Source organism: Phaseolus vulgaris, chromosome 8, assembly GCF_000499845.2.
Source record: "Phaseolus vulgaris cultivar G19833 chromosome 8, P. vulgaris v2.0, whole genome shotgun sequence".
Lineage (NCBI taxonomy): Eukaryota > Viridiplantae > Streptophyta > Magnoliopsida > Fabales > Fabaceae > Phaseolus > Phaseolus vulgaris.
The window spans coordinates 34,549,668-34,562,926 of NC_023752.2; the positions used below are offsets into that span (position 1 = coordinate 34,549,668).

A 13,259-nucleotide genomic window follows, 5' to 3' on the forward strand; every position below is an offset into this window, starting at 1 on the left:
AAAGAGTCTAAATCTAGTTTTGTTTTTTGTTATTAAGATAGATACTCTAGACGATCTTCCGAAAACACACACTAGATTTTCTTTTATTTGAGAAGATTTTTTAAAAGCTTAAATATAAAGCCCTTTTTTTTTTACCTAAAATGCACACTCTAAACACTAAAAAAAGAGCACATATTAGATTTTAATATTTAACAAGACTACTTAAATACAATTAAAATTGTGTTAGGATAAAGCTAAAGAAAATCCTAAATAAAATTTGTTTAGGATCTCGATTACCAGAGTCAGCCACTGTGGTCAAACAAACACACACTCTCATGTTAAATTTTGCAAAACGAGACAAGCTCACTTTCCCACAATTCAAGACTTGGACAAGGGTGAATAATTGACTGGAAAATAAAGAAGAAAATGATAAGGACACTAATAACTTTTTATTTGATGTTTCTATGTTTATACACTAATAGCATTTACGGTTAATTTTCCATGAAGCAATCTAGCATATGCCCTGTGTCATGCAAAAGGATCAATTAGGATTGAGTTCATTACAAGAGATCATGAAACAAGCTACATCTTAGACATTCTCGAATGGTCTATCTGAAGACTTGGCATTATCATGTTCAGGGGATGCCTCTAATTTGCGTTTCTTCACAGGATATAACAGATAATGTTGGCACATAAAGATGATGTCAAAGAACACAGACACCTGCAATGGTTCATTTTATCAATAACAATGTTTGTAGAAAATCTATTCGATCAGAATGATAATCTAACTAGTAAAATCTCTTAGAAAAATAAATAAATACCAGGGATAGCATTAGTTTCCCTATATTTCCATAGAAGTTCACCCAAGAATCTGGAAATCAAAGTTGGAATTTCAAAATCATATCAATTTAAACTGTAAAGAAGATATTAGTAACATACTCACTTAGAATATACTATATATTATTGATTAAAACTTATTAAAAATTGCAAAATCATGATTGAGACTTGTTAATTTAGGATTTAAAATAATTTTTAATCAATAGTAGAGTGTTTAAGAGTGTTGTAGAGTATGTTACTTGCATTTTTTTAGCTATAAATAGAACAAGACCATTTGGTAAACAAGATAACTTACGTTGATCGATTGATTGCATAGACATTTGCGCATAGTTAGCTACGGAGCCAGAAAAGTCCAGTAGAATGTTAACAATGCTCCAGCCTTCTGTACTTTTTCTCATAAAGTTCATCACTGCCTATATTCGTATCAGAACTTATTACTTAAGATAAAATGGCTAGCATGTTTCAACAAACAATAATTTCACTTTATGACCAAAGAAAAGAAAAATGCAGCAATTCTCGCCAATTTAGTAAAAAACCCTTCTACATCTCAGTTAGGCTGATACCTCAAATAACAACAATCATCTACCATCACATGAATAAAATATTATTAAAAAAAAAACCCCTTTAAATTGTGTATGTTTGCATTCCAAAATATGCTTCATTGAAGACAAGACTAGCATAATCTTAATGGTTCCTAGTTCAAAGAGCTAAATTATATTATATCCCAGCAATCAAATTGAGTTATCCGGGCAGTAATATAAACATGAGGAAATAGAATTAAAAGGAAATCATACAAAATCGAATAGGTCCTGACCTGGGGAATATATTTTATAATCGTCATACAAACTTGAATGTCACTGCAAGTTAATCAGTTTCTAGAAAAGTCAGAAAGAAATTTGTTGACACAATCATCATTCATGGATGCATTATATGTAACAATGGGGTGAAAAAACTTGGTCTTATTACGATTCTCCTATGCAAATTTGTTAATAATCCATAATAGGAGGTCAAATTAATGGCAATTGTTCATGCAACAAACGAAAACAGGAAACATACGAGAAGATTGAGATTAGCCAGAGCCAGTGATGATTGTGCAATGCTACAAAGAAACACACTGCTACAGAGGTCCATGTAACAAGGAGAATTCCATATGCGATTTTAGAGATTTTCTGACTTCCCCGCTACATGAAAACGTAACCTCTTTCAGGATAATCATAACTTCATAACAAGAACAGTAAGCTCAATTAAAGGGAGTATATAGCACTAACATCATAGACTGCAATCTGGAACAAGGAAATTGCTGTCAACAAAACAGCATGGACTGAAAAAGCAACATCATTTGCTGCCACAGGTATCATCTGAAATATAACAAAAAAATGCTGAATGAACTTGAGCTAATAATGAATTTATGCAGATATATATTAATATAGACATTAAACAAAGAAAGGAAAAAATTCATATCATCTTGTGAATTGCTCAACATTCTACAATTAACATTTCGAGCATTTTTAAATCTAAAACTGAGAAACAAAACTGTGCTAACTCCCAAGAACCAAAGTGGACAATCCAATTATCGATGACCTAACAATGCAGTGCAAGGAATTTGAAGCTGGAACAGAAACATACAAAATTATCCCAAAATATCACGATAGAGAACTGTGTAAAGTGACAAACATAACTTTCCCCTTTCACTTTAGCACAAACTGAGATTAATCGATTTAAGTTGAATGAAGAAAGTGGAAATATTATGTTAAAAAAGGTGGATATGAACAAACCTCTCTCTGACCAAATTTGTCTCTGTACTGCTTCTGAACAGTAGAGCTGAAGTACAGAGATGCATTGTATATGAGATAGGAGGAGTGTTTCGTCAAATTCAGCAACACGAAATCAAAGTTCAGTCCCACCACACTGTACCACAAAGGCAAACCAAAACACAAAATAAAGTAAAAGCAATAAGCCATAACATAAGGAACTGAAAAACAAATTACACAGAAACTAATAGTAACATGATACCTTTTTCTGCGAAAGTTCAAGATGACTTGCGGGTAGAAACTGATGGACCAGGAGGCAAAAGCAAACCAACCCAGAACTTCATAGGAGACATGTAGAGGAACTGAATTCCACGCAGCCATGGTTCTTTCCCTAACTTGTTCAAAGAACAAACCACAAATCTTGAGTATAGATATATACTTCTATTGTGTGTATTATTTTTGTAATTATTATTTTTATATATTTTATTACAATTTATGTTTTGACAGTTCTTTTTAATTTATATATTACTAAAATGTAGATTAGTTTTAATTGTATTTATTATTTTTTATTATATAAAAGAAATGTGAATATACATGTTTTCAGTATAATTTAATGAGATTCATTTAAAATAAAGAAGAATGGTATTTTGACAAGTTACATACTAAAATAAACCACTTTACAATGTTATAAAAATTTCATGTCTTCAGGTGAATTTATATTTCAGTACAAATTTATTTATTTATTTATTTTTACCAATTGTAATTTGTATCCATTCACTTTTACATTGTGAACTTACCAAAACTCTAAAATAAAATAAGTGTGGTTTGAGTTTACTCTTGAAGCGAAGATGCTATCATTGTGGTCTCTTCCAAATGTGATTCTTGAAAGGAAAAGCTATGCATGGGACTTTTGTCTCTTTCTTGTTTTGTTTTATATTTTTTCAGAATGTGACGTAACGTGATTATGTTTCTGACTGGTTACGTATGGTTTGGTGAAGTTGTACTTGATGAGAATTCGTGAATTTAGCAGCTAACCTGGTCTATATACACATAATATGTCATTTGTCCAAACAGTTTTTTTATTTTATTTTTACAAGTTATAACTTCATAAATTATTACTTTATTATAACATCATATTTTTTTATTATTTTAAAACAATAACAACAAATATAAATGAAATATTATAATAAAATAAAGTTGTAACTTGAACTTAAAAGAAAAATGAAAGTGTTAAAATATAATTAAGTTGGGAAGAAAGGCGAAAGTGTTACTAGTGATGATTTCATAGTTCCCTTATTCCATAGAGAAGGTGAGGAGTGCGTCGTAAGGTGTGCTAGGACATATTAAAAAAATTATGAATTTTTAAGGTAAATTTAACATTATTTATGGATATTATTTTTTAACAATATTATCTATAAATGTTATCTACAAATCTGAATCCGTAGATAAATTCAGCATTAACTATTATTTATGAATCTCTATTACCTACCAACTATTATCCTTATATGTCTATTATATATCAACTATTATCCATGAATCTCTATTACCAGTTATTATTCACATATCTTTATTACCTACCAAATATTATCATAATAATTACATACATAATATTAAAAATATAATTATAATATGAATAACTATAAAATCAGAATTAATATTCATAAATAATAATAATAAATGATAATAATCATAACTAATAAGTATACATATTATTAATATTATAAAATTAATAATAATATAATAATATAAATAATGTTATTAGTATTATATTAATAATATGAATAATATTATTATTATTAATATTAATAGTATTAGTAATATTAATAGTATTAATGATATTAATAATATGAATAAAATTAATAATATAAATAAAAATATTAATATCATTAATATTATTTATAATATTAATAATATTAACACTATTTAAAATATTTATAATATTAATAATACTAATAATATTTAATAATATTAATAATATTTAATAACATTAATAATATTTAATAATGTTAATAATATTTAATAATATTAATAATATTGTTCTCGTCGGTTGACTCTGGTGACAAGCTTTAGCTCTAGTCTGTCTCCTCTGGAATCTGTTCTACGTCTTGTTGCATTGGAATGTGGCTCCATTGAAACAGAGGGGTTCTACCTTTTGATCACACTCTGATGATCAAGTGAATAAGAGTTTACTAAAATTAAATAAGTATTTAGTTTTAGTCTCAGAAACAACGTACTTTACCTGAGGTCTCAAGCGCCTTTTATAGTTTATCTCTTGTAACAATTTTCTTTCATGAGAATCTAATTTCAACTGAAAACATACGTAACAGAAAAACATTCTATTTATTAATCTTATTAATAAGAAATATTTTTATTAATGAGAAAATAATTTTATTAATGAGAGCATAAAATAATAAAAGAAAAAATATCTGCTAACAGGGCACCACTTATCTTCAGGTGCTAACTGTAGGAAAACATTATCTTTTCACGATGCATGTAACTTAACTACTGCGTGCCCTAAAACACACATACTTAGGTTAAAATATATTTATGTGACTTAACCACTACGTACACTAACATGCACCCTTAGGTTAAGAAATATCTTTTACTAATAACCTTATATTAGCGTATAAAAGTATTATTTTAATTATTTTCCTACGGGCTTACTAATATAATTGGGCCAAGAACTCATGACCCACCTCATAGGTCCAACAAACGGGTTGACTTGCCTACACCTGTGCACCGAGATCTAAGCACTTAACACCGAACACTTTGTCCAATACAAATATTAATAGTATTAATAATATTTAATAATATTAATAGTATTAATGATATTAATAATATTAATAATATGAATAATATTATTGATATTAATAATATTAAAATATTAATGATACTAATAATATTAAAGATATTGATATTTAATGATATTAATTATATTAATAATATTAATGATATTAATAATATTAATGATATTAATAATATTAATGATATTAATAATATTAATGATATTAATAATATTAATGATATTAATAATATTAATGATATTTAATAATATTAATAATATTAATGATATTAATGATTGTTCTTGTCGGTTGACTTGCTTGCCTGTTAACTCTTGTGACAAGCTCTAGTTCTCTCTGTCTCTTCAGGAATTTGCTCTATTTCTTGTTGTTCTGGAACATAACTCCGTTGAAACAGAAGGGGTCGTACCTGTTGATTGCACTTCACAATCAAGTCAGTAAAAGGCTTACTAAAAGTCAAGAAGTATTCAATTTCAGTCTCAGAAACAACGTGCCTATACCTGGGGTCTCAAGCCTCTTTTATAACTGTACCGCCCTGGTGGACAGGTGTGATGACGTGGCATCCTGCTACAGTGTAGGCGTGTTGACAAGGCGCCAGGTTGGTAGATAGGAAGGAAGTCGGGAGGCACGTGTGGTCGCCGATTGTTAAGTTGGCGTGTTCCGATTTCCAGTTTACCAGAATAGGCGATCGCCAGGTTGAAGATGAAGTCGCCAGATGTAGACTCAGGCGACCAAGCAGTCGGAGATCGCCAGAATAAGCACATCGCCGAAGACGAAGGAGAAGCAGATTATGAAGGCGGCCGGCGAGACCACAGGGAAGGTGTATGAAGGCCCTAACTCGCCAGTTTCAGTAGAGATCGCACTCCTAAGTTAGCTATGCACTGGGCAGTACCATGCATAAGTAACTTAGCCAAAATAAGAGTAGAAGCAGCGCCAAGTCAGGGAGCCTCCAGATGATGGCACGTGTACAGTTGGATGCGAGCCACGTGTCCAAGTCTGTAACTGCCAGGAGAGAGAAAACCACCAGGTATATAAGAGTTCTTAACAGACTTCCTGAGGTACGCACGTTCAGTTCATACACTTTACGCTTGCGAGAGAGAGAGGATTTGCACGGTTCTCGTTCTTAGTATTTGGTGATACCGTCACTGACTTGAGCGTCGGAGTGCGATCGGCCGCAGCGGCGCCGTATCGTTTCTTTGCAGGTTCTTGAGATAGATCCAGAGGAGGAACGGAAGTGAGAAGCGGCGCGCACGTCGATCCTTTGACGAGGCATTCTCCAGCGCTCCGGTCAACAGGCAGGATCATCAGGCGCCCACCGTGGGGCCGTGTAAAGCTTGCTCCCATCCACAGCGTGAGTTCGTGGAAACTTTCGAGGTTTTCGGCGTGGTTGTGTGCTGGTGCAACCGTCGTTCGTGGTTTCTTTGAGTTTCGTTCGGTGAGGTTTGCGTTTTGAACCATTTGTTTGGCTTTTCGATCGGTGGATTCGAGTTCTTTCGTTTGCTTGGTTGGTTCGCGGGGAAACGGTGGTTTTTGGTGAAGCTGCGATTTTCTTCGAAGGTTTGCGGTGTTCTTGGGTTCTTGCGCAGTTTCTTGAGTTTTCTCCAGTTGATCGCCGATTCGATCGTGGTTGAAGTGTTGTTTGCTGTATTTCTGTGGTTCGCTGAAGTTAATGAGAAAAATGAGAAGCAATCGTTCCAGTCCCGTGGCGCCTGTCGCAGCTGAAGGCGACGCCGCCATGACCATGGCGCAGATGGCAGAAATGATGCGCTCGTTGCAGGCCACTGTAGAAGCCAAGCGCGCCAACCACCAGCACGCTCACAACCAGCACGCCGAGAGTACAATCGCCCGCCTAAGCACAAATTCGTCATGGGACTAGCGGACCTGATCGCTATCCCTAACATATCTGCTAGATTGAAGGCGCCCGAGAAGGTGGGCGACAAGGTGCTGGGGTCAAAACCGGACGCCTGGTGCGAGTTCCACCAGTGCTATGGCCACAACCTGGACTCGTGTTTGTCTTTAGGATACCAGCTCGACGATCTGGTTAAGAGCGGGTTCCTAAACGACTATCTGCTGGACAGAAGGACCGGAGGAGCGTCGAGTTCCCAGCCAGCGGGTGGAGAAGCCCAGCAACACGAGATGCCTATCCATGGAGAGATCCACACCATTGCAGGGGTTTCTCAGGTGGTGGATGCACCGCATCGCAGAGGAAAAAGTACGCGCGATCGGTAATGGCAGTGGACATGTTTGAAGATCACTCGCCGGAAGTGGACATTACGTTCACCAAGCAGGATCTTCGGGACGTTGTGCCTCATGACAACGATCCCATTGTTATTTCGTTGATAACAGCAGGGAGGAAGGTCCACCGAGTTCTGGTGGACCAAGGAAGCTCGGCAGACGTGATGTTCTGGCCGACTTTCACGCAGCTGGAATTGCCCCTTGACCAGCTGAGGCCCTATGGAGGGTGCTTATATGGATTCGCTGGTGACCAGGTGGAGGTCAGGGGGTACATTAAGCTGAGAACCACGTTTACAGATGAGGCTAGGTCGAGGACGGAGAAAATCAAGTACCTCATCGTAAACGCCCCTTCAGCATATAACATCCTGTTGGGAAGGCCCACTCTTAACAGGATAGGCGCAATTCCATCGACTCGGCACATGAAGGTGAAGCTGCCGTCCATGGAAGGGATGGTGATCACGATCAAGTCGGACCAAAAAAAAGCGAAAAGGTGCTATGAGAATAGCCTGAAAAACAAAAGGTCCGTGAGCTATGTAACAACCACCCCACCTCCCGGTGTGAAGCCCAGACCGCCGGTAACAGAGGATATCGCTGGAAGGGATGTAGAGATGATAGACGCTGAGCTGGGGGAGAGAGAGGCTGGCCTGGAGGAGGAAGAGGCGCGGAATCGCCCCGAGGAAGCGAGGGAACTGGGAATCGCCAAGGCGGTGGTCGCCAGAGAATCCAGGCCCAAACCCGTCGAGCAGTGGCTCGAGAAGGAGATCGGAGGGAAAGTTTTCAAGCTCGGAAGATATCTGGAGGTCGATCTCCAGGACCAGATCGCCAAGGTGATTGAGCGGCATCTGGACGCGTTTGCTTGGTCCGCTTCGGACATGCCCGGGATCGATCCCGACTTCTTGTGCCATCATCTGGCGATGGACAACATGGTGAGACCGGTGCGACAAAGGAGAAGGAAATTCAACGAAGAGAGGAGGCAGGCGATCAGGGACGAGACCCAGAAACTCCTCGCTGCAGGCCACATCAGGGAAGTCCAGTACCCTGAATGGTTGGCAAATGTCGTGCTGGTGAAGAAGAGTAACGGGAAATGGCGCATGTGCGTCGATTTCACCGATCTGAACAAAGCTTGCCCGAAGGATTCGTATCCTTTACCAAGCATTGATGCCCTGGTTGATAGTGCTGCAGGGTGCAAGCTGCTGAGTTTCCTGGACGCCTTCTCGGGCTATAATCAGATCAAGATGCATCCCATGGATGAAGAAAAAACAGCCTTCATGACGGAGAGGTCGTGCTACTGCTATAAGGTGATGCCGTTTGGGCTGAAGAACGCGGGGGCCACGTACCAGAGGTTGATGGATCGAGTACTTGCACCGATGCTGGGAAGGAACGTGCAAGCCTACGTCGATGACATGGTTGTGACCTCGCAGGAGAAAAGCAAGCACGTTGCAGACTTGGAAGAATTGTTCACGACGATCGCCAAGTTCAAGTTAAAGCTCAACCCGGAGAAATGCATTTTCGGCGTGGAGGCTGGAAAGTTCTTGGGTTTTCTTTTGACTGAAAGGGGAATAGAGGCTAACCCGGACAAGTGTGCCGCCATTTTGGCGATGAAAAGCCCGGCTACAGTGAAAGAAGTCCAGCAGCTGACAGGTCGGATGGCAGCCCTATCTCGCTTCGTGTCAGCGAGCGGAGAAAAGGGACATCCCTATTTCCAATGTCTGCGACGCAATAACAAGTTCGCTTGGACGAAAGAATGCGAGGAAGCTTTTGTCAAGCTAAAGGAGTATCTGGCGAGCCCGCCGGTTCTGTGCAAACCACTGGCGGGTACCCCTCTCAGGTTGTATTTCGCTGTGACTGAGAGGGCAGTGAGCGCGGTGCTCGCCCAGGATCAAGATCAGGCTCAGAAGCCTATTTATTTCGTGAGTAAAGTGTTGCAGGGCCCAGAAACGAGATATCAGGCCCTGGAGAAGGCTGTGCTGGCTGTGGTGTTTTCGGCGAGGAGGTTGCGCCACTACTTCCACAGTTTCACAATACTGGTGATGACTGACCTGCCCATCCAGAAGGTCTTAAAGAAACCTGACGTTGCAGGAAGAATGGTGAAGTGGGCAGTCGAGTTGTAAGAATTTGACATTAAATATGAGCCTCGAGGCCCGATCAAGGGGCAAATCTTCGCAGATTTTGTAGTCGAGCTCTCATAAGAGGCAACGCGGGTTGAAGGTGACGATTTCCGTTGGGTACTCTCGGTGGATGGATCGTCGAACCAGCAGGGTAGCGGTGCTGGAGTCATATTGGAAGGGCCCAACGGCGTGCTGATTGAGCAATCCTTGAGGTTTGCCTTTAAAGCAAGCAACAATCAAGCAGAGTATGAGGCGCTGATCGCCGGGATTCTGCTGGCCAAGGAGATGGGAGCTAGGGTGCTGATGGCTAAGAGTGACTCGCTGCTAGTCACGGGGCAAGTAACAGGCGAGTTCCACGCTAAAGATCCACAAATGGCGGCTTACTTGGCGTATGTGCAGGAATTGAAGAGTTCCTTTGCCTCTTGTGAAGTGATACATGTGCCCCGAGAACAGAATGCCCGAGCTGACTTGCTTGCTAAGCTCGCTAGCTCAGGCAAGGGGGGTAGGCAGAGGACGGTGATTCAAGAAACTCTGAAGACGCCGAGGGCGTTCGTAGCAGATCACTTGGTCCTTCAGATAAGCAAGTCGACGGAGAAAGCAGCGAGAAGCCACAAGTCTTTGACGCAAGAAACTCTGAGATCACCGAGAGTTAGAGCTTGTCGAGGAGAGAAGGTGGACGTGATGCAGGTCTGCGCCACCCATGAGCCAGACACTTGGATAACACAGTACAAGCGGTGCCTGGCAGATGGCCTCCTCCCGCTAGATCCAACAGAAGCTAGGAAGGTAAAGAAAAATTCCAGCAAGTATACACTGATTGATGGCGATCTGTACAGGTTTGGGTTCACTCACCCACTCCTGGAATGTATACACGGCGAGAAGTGCACGAGAGTTATGGCAGAGCTCCACGAAGGTATATGTGGGAGCCACGTCGGGGGTCGAGCTCTGGCCGCAAGGACTCTCCGTGCAGGCTACTATTGGCCATCTATGAGAGAAGATTGCAAGAAATATGCCCAGTGCTGCAAACAATGCCAGCAGCACGCCGACTGGCACAAGGCACCTCCCGAGGAGTTGAAGTCGATCTATAGCCCTTGGCCGTTTCATACTTGGGGAATCGACATCCTGGGACCTTTCCCGCTGGCGATCAGGCAAATGAAGTACTTGGTGGTGGCGATTGAGTACTTCACCAAGTGGATTGAAGCAGAGCCAGTGGCACAGATCACCGCGCACAAGATCGAAGGTTTTGTATGGAAGAACATCGTGTGCCGGTTTGGAGTGCCTAAGCGCCTGGTGTCAGATAATGGGACGCAGTTTGCAAGCCACCTGTTGAAAAAGCTTTGCGAAGGAGTGGGAATTCAACAAGTGTTTGCATCCGTCGAGCACCCTCAAACAAATGGCCAGGTGGAATCAGCTAATCGGGTGTTGTTGAGAGGTTTGAAGAGAAGGCTTGAGAAAGCCAAGGGAAGTTGGGCTGAGGAGGTACCCCGAATAGTTTGGGCGTACCACACCACCGAGCAGTCGGGAACCCACGAGACCCCGTTTAGTTTGGTCTACGGGTGTGACGCCATGATTCCAGTGGAGATCCAGGAGAGCTCGCCGAGATTCCAGAATTTTGTAGAGGAAGACTCGAATGAAGAGAGAAGGCTGAACCTGGATCTGCTGGATGAAGTCAGGGAAGAAGCGAGGCTGAAGGCTGAGGCGGTGAAGAGGAGGATCGAGCGAAGATACAACTCAAAGGTGGTGCCAAGGCAGTTTAGAGAAGGCGACCTGGTGATGAGGAAGGCCCACCAGTACGAGATGGAGAATAAACTATCACCCAAGTGGACTGGGCCGTTCAGAATAACCGAGGCGCTCGGGAACGGAGCCTACCGCTTAGAGACGCTGGAAGGAGGGGCGATTCCTCACACCTGGAACGCCACACACCTGAAGTTGTACTATAGTTAAGAGCTTTGTAAGTAAAGACAAACACAATGTTACATTACAATGTCTCTGTTAAAACAGTTTGAAGGGGGCGCTCTTTTTTCCCTAAGGAGGGTTTTTAATGAGGCCACCCAATAAAAGAAGAGTTTTCAAAGTATAAGGTGTTTTCAGATTGCATATGTGCTATTTCCAAAAGTTTCGAAGAAAGACCTTGTCATTCGTACATGATTTAAGGCACGAAAAGATATGTCGCGTGTTTTCTAAAAGTTTTAAAGTCCTCATCGTTTTTCGGCGATTAGAGGCACCAGTTAATTTTTTAAAGTCCTCATCGTTTTTCGGCGATTAGAGGCACCAGTTAAGTTTTTAAAGTCCTCATCGTTTTTCGGCGATTAGAGGCACCAGTTAAGTTTTAAGTCCTCATCGTTTTTCGGCGATCGGAGGCACCAGATGAAAGACCTCCTCGCCGTCGAGCGAGTGCAGGCGAGAAAGAGGAAAAGTCCTCCGTATTTCTGGGAGCGAGAAGATGTAACTCCCGGGGCAACGTAGAGGCAAGTTAAAGACCTCCTCGCCGTCGAGCGGGTGCAGGCGAGAAAGGTCCTCAGTGCATCCAGGGGGGAGGAGATGTACACCCTGGGCAAGTTGAGGCACCGGATAAAGTCCTTATCGCCGTTGTGCGAGCCAAGGCCAATTAAAGACCTCCTCGCCGTTGAGCGAGTGCAGGCGAGAGAAAGGAAAGGTCCTCAGTGCATCCGGGGGGGAGGAGATGTACACCCTGGGCAAGTTGAGGCACCATATAAAGTCCTTATCGCCGTCATGCGAACTAAGGCCCATTAAAGACCTTCTCGCCGATGAGCGAGTTCAGGCGAGTGAAAGTCCTTCTCGCCGATGAGCGAGTTTAGGCGAGTCGAAGACCTTCTCACTTGCATGCGAGCGTAGGCAAGATAAAATTCTTCTCGTCTTGAACGAGTTCAGGTATGGCGAAGAGGGTGGAAGAAGCTTGAAAGGTGGCTAAGGTAGGTTCGAAGAGAACGCCTAGCCAGCCGGTCTTCAGCTCTGAAGTTCAGGGTGGTAAAGGAAGATCCCAAAGGGCATTTCTGCCCCAGATAAAGAAATGACTGCCAAAGCATGAGGCTGGGAAAAGCTGGTGTTACCAAGAGGTCTTGGCGATCGCGAAAAGTTCAAACACGGCGAGAAGGTTGAAAGACTTGTTTGGTAAAGCAGGTCGAGTGGGACGTTGTTTGAGCTAATGATTGAGTTACAGTTCGTTGCTTGGAAGCTTCTCTTATGATCAGGTTAGTGCCTCAAGGGTACAAGTTGTTTAAAGCGATTATTGCTTAAGTTTGAATCGGCTCGAAGCAGTTACGCCAAAGGTCGTGTTTGCAAAATCGCTAAGTTAAACTCGGCAAAGTTAAACATACAAAGAAGGTGAAAGCGCTCAAAAGAAGTCAGAAGAAAGAATATCCAAGTTTCGCTATTGAAATAAGTAACTGTTCAAAACACATATGCAAGAGTTTTTACAAGGTAAATACAAGTGAATTTATAAAGAAGCAGATGGGGTAGAATTGGTTGAGCCTTCGGCGGGAACGACCTTTCCATCTACTACTTCGTTGTTTAACGACACCATGCTGAGG

The 13,259-nt window shown here is 41.1% G+C and overlaps 1 protein-coding gene across 1 annotated transcript; it reads right to left on the minus strand.

Moving 5' to 3' along the window:
* Positions 1-409: 409 nt before the first annotated feature.
* Positions 410-3,003, minus strand: LOC137826605 (cystinosin homolog). Its single transcript, XM_068632628.1, has 8 exons — positions 2,830-3,003; positions 2,592-2,724; positions 2,085-2,174; positions 1,873-1,997; positions 1,631-1,673; positions 1,112-1,229; positions 801-850; positions 410-700 (listed from the first exon to the last, which is right to left on the minus strand). Exons 1-8 carry the CDS (start codon positions 2,946-2,948, stop codon positions 569-571), a joined length of 810 nt encoding a protein of 269 aa, XP_068488729.1. The 5' UTR covers positions 2,949-3,003; the 3' UTR covers positions 410-568.
* Positions 3,004-13,259: the final 10,256 nt, after the last annotated feature.